At 41.9% G+C, this 10,506-nt stretch overlaps 1 protein-coding gene across 1 annotated transcript; it reads left to right on the forward strand.

The window, feature by feature from the left end:
* Positions 1-4,543: 4,543 nt before the first annotated feature.
* Positions 4,544-6,400, forward strand: LOC130678525 (trichohyalin-like). The gene has a single exon (XM_057485790.1). The coding sequence runs from the start codon at positions 4,544-4,546 to the stop codon at positions 6,398-6,400; it is 1,857 nt and encodes a 618-aa protein (XP_057341773.1).
* The last annotated feature ends 4,106 nt before the right edge of the window (positions 6,401-10,506 follow it).

Here is a 10,506-nt window from a genome sequence, read left to right on the forward strand (position 1 = left end):
GAGATATTTCAAAATTAAAATTTTTTCAAGAATGTTTTATTTGGATAATTTTTAATTTGCTCGATGGATTGATTCCAAAATCTAATCAGCTCTAAAACTTTATAAGCCGCGTCGAATGCCACCTTAACCATCAAAATCGGTTAATTCGTTCAAGAGAAACCGTTGACGAAAGAATTCAAAAAAAAATTGTTTTTCGGTTTTTTTGAAATTTCTCAAGAACGACTAGATAAATCAATTTCAAAATTTTATCAGCTTTAGAACTTGATAAAACACGCCGATCGACGAGCTCGAAAACAATGGGACGTTTTGGGGCTGGCCCGCGGGGTCGACTTATAGACCGATTTTTTTTTTTTTTTTTTCAAATTTCTAATGCTGAGCTGCTTTTCACGATATTGAAAAACGAATTATCGGATCTTGTAGGGGATTCCATGCTCTTTAAAATTGCTCTCGGGTTTATTAATGTAGCTTGCGCTGGTTCACCAGTAAGAGCTATCGAACTCTATTTTTTGAAGAAAATCGTGATTTTTTCATTATTTAAGACGAACCGCTAAGTATAGGGGAAAACAATGACCACAGGTTTAAAGGAAATTTTAAGGTTGTTCCGACATTACTGCGACATTTAGATAACAATCTGAATTTTTACTATGTTATTAATTAATATCAAATACGTATAAATTAATTTTTTCAGGTACATCTGACGAAGAGTTTTCGCGTTATTAGTTATTGAAATATCGTAATTTAACATAAAGAATATAGGAAACGTAGACGGAATGCCCCTGTATCGAGTTATGTAGGCTATGTTCCGATATACACTGTGACCACTGTAAGGTGTGACCTTCGACATGCATTACGAGCACTGAACAGTGCTCGCAGTGCAATATCGGAACACGGGTGTAGTTGCTCCGTAGAAAGATAAAAAAACAAAAAACTTTTCTCTTTACCCTGATTAAACAACTAAATTCGACCGAATTAAAAATTTTAATTCTAAAATACGGTAAATTTACGGTAACTTACGGTAGAAATACCGTAGTTTACGGCAAATCCACCGTGATTTATGATAAACCCACCGTAATTTTCCCATGTACCGTAAATTACGGTAAATCCGCCCGGATTTTCACGGTAATGTACCGTATTCTACGGTAGATTTACGGTAGAAATACCGTTAATTTACGGTAAATCAAGTCTGCTTGGGATAGTTGATAAATCGAAAAAATATGCATTTGGAAATAGAAATTTATTCTTTTACTTAAAAATATCCAGTACTATATATTCCCAAGACTAAGCTTAAAAAAATTATTTTACTGAATATTTACTAAAAGTTTCAATGAATTCCATAATTACATTAAAAAAAGTTTTGCTTTCATTTAAACCATACAGTTTTATTAATTTAAAAATATTTTATTTAAAATTATAATAAATTATATTCATTTATTATTGAAATTTTGATAATATGATGTTCTCTTTATTTTTTGTAATAGTTTTAAATTCAATTAATGCAATTTTTTAAACATAGTTATTCAATTGTTTTTTTTGGAACGAAGTTCCTTATGGCGCGTTGCGGAGAGGTACCCTAGCCGGCAAAAAACGTCCGTAACGCGAGAAAAAAAATCGTAACCTTTTTATGTATAGTCTATGTATGGTGGCTATACACTGTCTAATGTATAGTCTATGGGATGACTGTTATTATTATTGCCGTTTGCTATTATTATTATATCATTCGATAATTACACCATCTGGTGGTCAAAAGTGGAACCATCTGATCATTACTATTACGTTAAACGCAGGGAGGCTATACACACGGTTGCGAATTCTTTAATGAGAATATTTGGAATCAAAAATTTAATTTTCAATCCGTAATTGAAATTATATCGATTAAAATTACAAAGTTAATTTTTAATTCAACAACTTGAATTGAAAAATTGAAAAAATAATTTAAATATAAACACGTGGGATTAAGAATCGAAAAACCAATTTTTAATAAGAAAAGTGAAATTGAAATTTAAAAAAGTAGTTTTTAAATTGACACGTGGGTCTAAAATTTCAAAAATTAGTTCTAATTCAGATACGAGGGATTAAAAATTAAAAAATTACTTATTAATTCAAACACATGGGATCAAAAATTGAAAATTACTTTTTAATTCAGATTCGGTACGCAATCAAATAAGTACCCGGGAAAAAATGATTTTGCCTAATTATATATAATTATATATGATTATATATGGAATATATATAATTATATATGGTATTATATATAATTATATATGGTTATATATAGACCTATATATAAGCATATATAGCCTTATATATAATTAGACCTAATTATACCGGGAAAAAAATGATTTTGCCTAATTATATATGATTATATATAGAATATATATGGTTATATATAGACCTATATATAAGTATATATAGTCTTATATATAATTAGACCTAATTATACCGGAAAAAAAATGATTTTGCCTAATTGTATATGATTATATATAGAATATATATGGTTATATATAGACCTATATATAGCCTTATATATAATTAGACCTAATTATACCGGGAAAAAAATGATTTCGCCTAATTACATATGATTATATATAGAATATTTATGGTTAGATATAGACCTATATATAAGTATATATAGCCTTATATATAATTAGATCTAATTATATCCCGGGACAAAATGATTTTGCCTAATTATATATGATTGTATATGGAATATATATATAGTATATGGGGCATTCCACGCCAAATCGACCACTTTTGACCCCGACCCCTTTCGATTTGGCTGAAAATTTTTTTTCCTTTTATACCCCATTAAAATCATTTTTCAGACAATTTTCAAATTTTTTTACCCAACCCAAAAAAAGTTATGAGTCTTTCAAAAATAAGGCTTTTATTTTATCAAATAGCTATAACTTCTTCAAGAATTGACTAATCGGGACGTTTTTTTTTTCAAAATTTTTGTCATTGAATGTACTTTTAAAAAAAAAATACAAAAAAATTCTATGATGATAAACTCTATGAAATTTTCAGTTTTTTTGAAAAAAACCGTGATTTTCTTGTGAAGAACATGGCCGTAGACCATGAAACTACAGTAGTTTTGTTTTATAGTTTTGTTTTGTTTACGTTTATTATTTTTTTTGTTTCGTATGATTACGATGATTACTATTACGATTACTATCGTTATTATTATGATAATTAATTACATTTATTAATATTGTTAATTCTGTCATTATGATTAAAGGATGCTTTACAAATTATTTGTTAGTTACTTGCGAATATTATTATAAACATGTATTATTTTTATTGATTTATTATTTCCGGGATTAAAATTATTATCAGCGACGGTTCAGTGTAAATAAATGTTGAAATGAGAGGGAACGTCGAGAGTTCGCCACCGCTGCGATAGAGGGCTGACAAGGTCGACGTTGGTTCGCGTGCGGCAACTACCGTCGAACTGATAAAAGCGAATTAGTGAGCCGATAATTTTTGTTCTAAAGAAGAACAAAAATCGAGTTTATGCAAAGTATTATCTACTTAAATGTTATAAATTAATACTCATTTACATTCTCATTCTAAGTCCGAAGAAAATTTAGAATAGAAAATAATTTATGATAAATACCTTTTCACAATAAATTAAATTTTCTGTCATGGGCCTAAGTCCCGGCGAGAATTTGTACAAAGATATAATTTATTGTGAAAAAGTATGAATTGTCTGATTGAAAATAAATATGTCACAGCGAAAATTAAGTGAGACTTAGAATGAATCGGTGAATTTTCGAAGTTCCACGGCACCCGATAGGTGGCGATGTTGGGCAAATAATTTTCGGTGACAGATCAATCAGGTTGAGGTGATAAAGCCGAAAAATTATCCACCGTTGGGCAACCTTTTCTCTGGGTTTAATTCCTCGACGGGAGCCTTCTAGTCGAGAAATTAAAGAGGGTCCACTCTACCTGGCGCGGACTACAACACAGGTAAGTGAGCCGTTTCACCCACGACGAAAAGGCGACTCCCCACCCGGAGGCCTTCAGCCAAACGGTGGTAGGCAATCACAACCGAGTAGGTGGGGGCGAGGTGGATGTTATTCACTCTCCCCTCGGGTAACGCGGAATAGGGCCGGCGGGGCGGCACTAGCTACCCGTCAGGAAACGGGGACAGAGGGCCGAGAAGGGGAGATTAGCAACGCGATTTGTACCGACGGCGAAGAATTGTAACGCCGTGTATGAGTGGGTTTTTTTTTCTCTGTTTATTGTAATCGTACTACTGTTATTTTTTTTATTAAAATAAAGAGGTTTTGGTAATTTACTTATAGTTTACTTCTGCACAATAGTTTACCCTCGTCAGAATCCTGGACTCCGGCGAGCTTCACTCGAGCCGGGGGTAAGATTTGTTTATAATAAATTAGTTAATAAAAAAAGATAAAAATACCCGTTACAAATTTTGGCGCTCGAACAGGGACTAGTTTAGCTTTCGGGTAACGGGGTAGGAGTTTAGTAAACCGCGACGCGATCGGCTATTTCAAACGGAGTAGAATAAAATTTTATTTTGAGAATGGCAGCGCGAGCAACGGTGGGTTCCCAAACGTGGCTTTGGTCCTTACGAAAATCCGACGTGATTGAGGAATTGAAGAAGTACAACGTGTCAGTCGAATCAAGGGCGACATTATCGGAGTTACGGATCTTACTGAGAGCCCAGCTAAATAAATCCAAGATCGCGAACGCGGGACGAGAGGGAATATACGACCAACTGTTGAGTGATCTCGATCGGTCCGAGATAGAATTAGATGATACTGAGGAAGGGATCGAGTCAGAGGAGGAACAACGGTCGCTAGACGATAATCAGTCTCAAGGGGACGCTCAAGCAAAAGCAACCCGCGAACAAGAAGCTAGAGAAGCTGAGTTACGTCGGCAAGTCGAGGGCGAAGTTCGGGCGGAGATGGAAAAACAGGAAAGAGAGAGGTTGGAGTGCGAAGAGCGAGAAAGGCGCCGAGTTGAACGCGAAAAACGTGAACTCGAGGAATTAAGAGCACGGGAACAAGAGGTACGAGAGAGAGAAGCACGCGAGCAAAGAGAAAGAGAGGAACTTGAGGCCCGAGAACGAGAGATGAGAGTACGGGAAGAGCAGGAAAGACGTGGACGTGAGGAACGCGCTGAGAGAGAAAGAATGATGCGTGAAACACGCGAGCGGGAAGAACAAGAACTACGAGAAAGACTAAGACGTGAGATTAGGGAACAAGTAAGGCAAGAGATAGACGCAAGAAGGGTACAGGAGGTACGAGAGAGACCGGCACCAGATCAAGAAGAACAGGAAAGACGGGAGCGAGAACTGCGAGTAGAGCGAGAAAGACGCGAGCGCGAGCAAAGGGAACGAGAGGACCGTGAGATACGAGAACGCTTGAGACGAGAAATCACAGAACAAATTCGACGGGAAATAGAATTAGAAAGACAAGCCAATCAGGCAGCATTGAATCCGGGCCCGATTTATCCAGCGGCAGTGCCAAGAGAGACCGACGAATTCCGATCGAGAGACGTGGTACGCAAGTGGGGCGTTACCTTCAACGGCGAGCGCGATGTTTTAGATTTCATCGAGCGTATCGACGAGTTGACTGAAAGTTACGGGTTCCAGAAGGACAAACTAGTCCACTGCATTCCCATGCTTCTCCGCGATAAAGCCATACACTGGTATCGAAACAATAAGAGGGACTGGATATCGTGGGAAGACTTTACATCGGATTTAAAATCTTTCTTCTTATCCCCGGGCCGGGAGATCGAACTCGAAGAACAAATTCGGAACCGGGTGCAGAGAGAGACGGAGATAGCAAAAGAGTATGCGACAAGCTTGCAGACCGTGATGCGTCGACACGGTCAGATGACTTCCCAGGCCAAGTTAGCGCGATTGTACCAAAATTTAAGACCTGAATACCGTCGGTATATCAAGCGAACCGAGTTCACCAACGTTCCAGAACTGTTGCAACTGGCAGGCGAGTTCGAGCAGCTCGTGGCTCAAGAAAGCGGGCAATCACCGTCGAGTAGCAAGCCAGCAGCGGGGAAGACTAACACCGGAAAGCCGGCTACAGGAAAAACTACGAAACCAGGCGCGGCGTTAGAAATTTTTGAGTACGATTGGAGAGAACATTGTTGGCGCTGTCGGCAGAAAGGCCACCGACAACCCCAATGCACGAACCCACGAGTGAAATTTTGCTCGCGGTGCGGTAAAATGGGCACGTGGACCCGTGATTGCTGCCCGTGGCAGGGAAACGCCGCGAGGGTCGACACCAGCTCCCAGAGTCGACCCGGGGACCGTCAAGACTTACGAACATCGGGAGCCGAGACTCAGACAAACAAGAGGGGCAACACCGTGACGACGGCTGCGTCGGAGCCCGGCAGCAGTACAACCCCTCGACAGTAAGAACAGGAGATAACCGCCCCTTTGCCAAAGTTAAACTTGGTGGAAGGGATATACACGCGTTAATGGATACTGGCGCGACAGCTTCAGTAATCTCGCCAGCCACATGGACCTTCGTACAAAATAACGGGCTATTTGAAAAATACGATCCAACGCCGATACGAGGATCAAGCTTAGGAAGCCACGTAGTGCAAACTACCGGCACAGCGTGGATCGCGATATCCGAGGCAGGCCGAGCTTACACGTTGCCGTTTCATATTATTCCATCGTACAGGAATGATATGCTTTTAGGGGTCGATAACTTGAACAAAATGGGGTACCAGTTGCTGCGAAGGCAGAATACGTTCGAGTGTCATACCCTCGACGTGAAATACGATCTCGAGACCGCCCGCCGAGAGATCAAAGCCTTACTCAAGCTCGATGAAGGAGTAAAAGGTCCAACTCGCTGCGCGACTCATAGAATTAAGCTGAAACCCGGTACAGAACCAATCAAATCACGTTATTATCCGAAAAATCCAAAAATGCAAAAGATTATGAACGACGAGGTGGACAAAATGCTCCAAGACGGCATAATAGAACCGTCTAGCAGTCCATGGAGCTCACCAATTGTGATGGTACGGAAGAAAGACCAAAAATATCGTTTCTGCGTCGATCTACGGCACGTAAATGATGTCTCCGAGAAGGATGCCTTTCCAATTCCCCAAGTCAACGCTTCCTTGGACAAATTGCGAGGAGCCAAGTATAAGAGCGTAATTGACTTAAAGAGCGGGTATTGGCAAATACCACTGGACCAAGAGAGTAAACCCATCACTGCCTTTACAATTCCCGGGCGTGGTTTATTCCAGTTCCGCGTGATGCCTTTCGGGTTACATTCGGCGCCTGCGACATTTCAACGAGCGATGCACGAAGTCTTAGGGGTCGATTTGGAACCTTACGTCGTAGTATATTTAGATGATATTATTATACTCGGCGAAACTCTCGAGCACCACATGGAAATATTGCAAAAAGTGCTAGAACGCCTCAGAGCCGCGAACCTGAAGATTAACCACGAGAAAAGTCGCTTCCTGGAACCATCGGTTGTCTATCTCGGGCATGTTATCGACGAGCACGGGATTCATACGGACCCAGAAAAGGTGAAAGCAATCAGCGAGATCCCTCCACCTCGGACGACGAAAGAAGTACGGCAGTTCTTGGGAATGGTTTCGTGGTACCGACGTTTCATCCCGAACTGTGCAGACCAAACTAAACCCCTCACCTCCTTACTCCAGAAAAAGAAACGTTGGAGATGGACAGAAGTAGAGCAAACGGCCTTCGACGCTCTGAAAGACCATCTTAAATCCGCGCCGGTGCTAACTCCTCCGGATTTCAACAAAAAGTTCACTTTGCAAACCGACGCGAGTAACGAAGGGTTGGGCGCGGTATTAACGCAGGAGAACGAGGGTAAAGAACAAGTTATCGCATACGCGAGTCGAGCCTTGAATAAAGCGGAGCGTAATTACTCCGTGACTGAGAAGGAGTGCCTAGCCGTAGTTTGGGCGATTCAAAAAATGAGACAGTATCTTGAGGGGTATGAGTTTACGGTAATCACCGATCACCAATCATTAAAATGGTTGCGTACTATGGAAAGCCCGAGCGGTCGAGTGGCTAGGTGGAACATGTATTTGCAGCAATACGACTTTAACGTTGTATATCGAAGGGGAAAATGGAATAAAGTGGCTGACGCCTTGTCACGTAGTCAACCGGAAAATGCCGACAGCGAAGAAGCTGAGGACCATGATGCCGAGCTCGTAATCGACGCTTTAATCTTGGGAGACTCGTGGTACGAGCGCGTTAAAAAGGGCGTCGAAAACGACCCACAGAGGTATCCAGAATACTGCGTGAAAAACGATCTTTTATACCGACACGCGTATCACAGTCTGGATTACGCGGATCGAGGAAACGTGTGGAAGTTATGTATCCCAGAGGCAGGTAGACGCCGAGTTTTGCACGAAAATCATGACGCTCCGACCGCCGGACACGGAGGCATTGCAAAAACTATCGCGAGGATATCACGTAGTTATTATTGGCCAAGAATGCGCGCTGAAATCACGGAGCATGTCCGTCAATGTATAAAATGTCAGGCGTACAAGCCGTCACAGCAACCCCCGTCCGCGCCGATGGGCACTATACCGGCTACCAGACCCTGGGCGGTAGTATCAGCAGACATCATCGGTCCAAAGCCTAGGTCAACCAGCGGAATGGCATATATCGTGGTATTTCAAGATAAATACACGAAATGGGTCGAGGCGCACCCGTTACGCCACCAGAAGGCCGACGCGATTAGTAAAGTCTTCAAGGATAAAGTTTTACTGCGCTTTGGACGAGTCGATACGGTGATCACGGATAATGGAACCCCATTCGTAAGCAGAGAGTTCACTTCGTTGTTACAAGGATTCCATATCCAACACGTGAAAACCCCACCCTACACACCTCAGTGCAACCCCGTAGAGCGCACAAATCGCGTAATCGGAACAATGATTGCCCAATTTGTCGAAAAGAGTCAGAAAACGTGGGATAAACTGCTACCGGAGTTAATGTTCGCGTATAATACGGCTAAACACGAGGCAACGCAGTTCTCACCGGCGTATCTAAATTATGGACGCGAGATTATGCCACCTGTATCAATAAGGGCATTGAGCGACAAAGGAACACACGCGCAGCACGACTCCCATAAGGCGGTGAAATCTTTGGAAGAAACGATGGAATTAGTAAACGTGAACCTAGCGCAGGCGTACGAGCGTCAGGCTAAATACTACGATAAGAAACGTGGGTCGTGGCAACCTGAACTCGGAGACTTGGTGAGTCGAAGAGAACACCATCTGTCTGCCGCAGGGGACAACTTTTCAGCCAAGCTGGCAAATAAGTTTTCCACGGGTTTCGTAATTTCTAAAGTAGTAGGACCATCGGTGTACGAGCTGGAAAAAGCGGGAAAAACGTATATTGTGCATATCAAGGACATCAAACCATACCATGAGGGTAATGCACAGTTCAAGGAATCATCAGAACCCCAAGTAAACGAACCAAAAGTGACGATCGAGGAACCCGACGAGGATGCTCGCGTAACGCGATCGAGAACGAAGCGCGGATTAGCAAAATTAGTCATAGAGTCGTGGGCTCCGATTTGAAAATGGCCGAACGTGACGAAAAGGTAGTTTAAGATAATCAGATCGTAAATTCAAAAAAAAAAAAAAACCTCTTTATTTTAATAACGCGGGTATGAAATTATGTAAAGTGTCTATAGCCTTAAGATACACATTTTTTTCGACAATTTTCATAGACGATGGAGCCGTTGAAGATCAGCGAGTTTCAAGAAGAAGTTCGTCGCCTCGAGGAAGTTCTGAAGAACGACCCCCACGTTCCCACAGCTACCTTGATCGCAAGTCACGATATTCGACGAGTTCGCCTCGCTCGAAAACGCTGCAAAAAAATGTCAGAGCTATTCGGTTCGGCCAGTCCAGGTCCACGCCAGTGGAAGGGCGTCGACGAACCAAGCAAACAAACCAGACGAACTCCTAAGAAGAAGAGACTTCAGCGACCGAACGTCTCAATAGCGGAGATCCGAACACTGCCCAAAAAGATCCGGATAGCACCAGGCCCCGAGCCGTATGATCCCGCCAATCCTGGGTTTGTACGGACTCGACCAAGGAAAAATCACCCAACGACTGACTCGTTGGAGAAGGTAGCCCGCCTGTTAGAGGAAATCCTGATTACCTCCGAACCAAAGACTACCCATAGCGACGTCCACGCAGACCTCCGAGACGAACACAGTCCCCGCCAAGACAAACCCTTGGCAGTTACGACATCAGAAAATACCCCGACAGGGGCCCGTTTACCCAGTTGGGCTCAATATGACGATGCACCATTATTGATGGATTATCCGGAAGAATTCGAGGACAAGCCAGGTGATCTCTTCGAGCGCCCAAGGAAACGACCGGAACTGTCGTTGAAGCAGTTGTTGGCAACTCTGACGCCGTTGAACGAAGTCAGAAGTCTACCGTTCCTTCCGCATCAAAGGCGACGCAGATACACGGCATATGACGCCGAGCTACGACTGTATAAAGTGAGCCAAA

The sequence above is a fragment of the Microplitis mediator genome, chromosome 2 (genome assembly GCF_029852145.1).
Source record: "Microplitis mediator isolate UGA2020A chromosome 2, iyMicMedi2.1, whole genome shotgun sequence".
NCBI classification, from domain to species: Eukaryota; Metazoa; Arthropoda; class Insecta; order Hymenoptera; family Braconidae; genus Microplitis; species Microplitis mediator.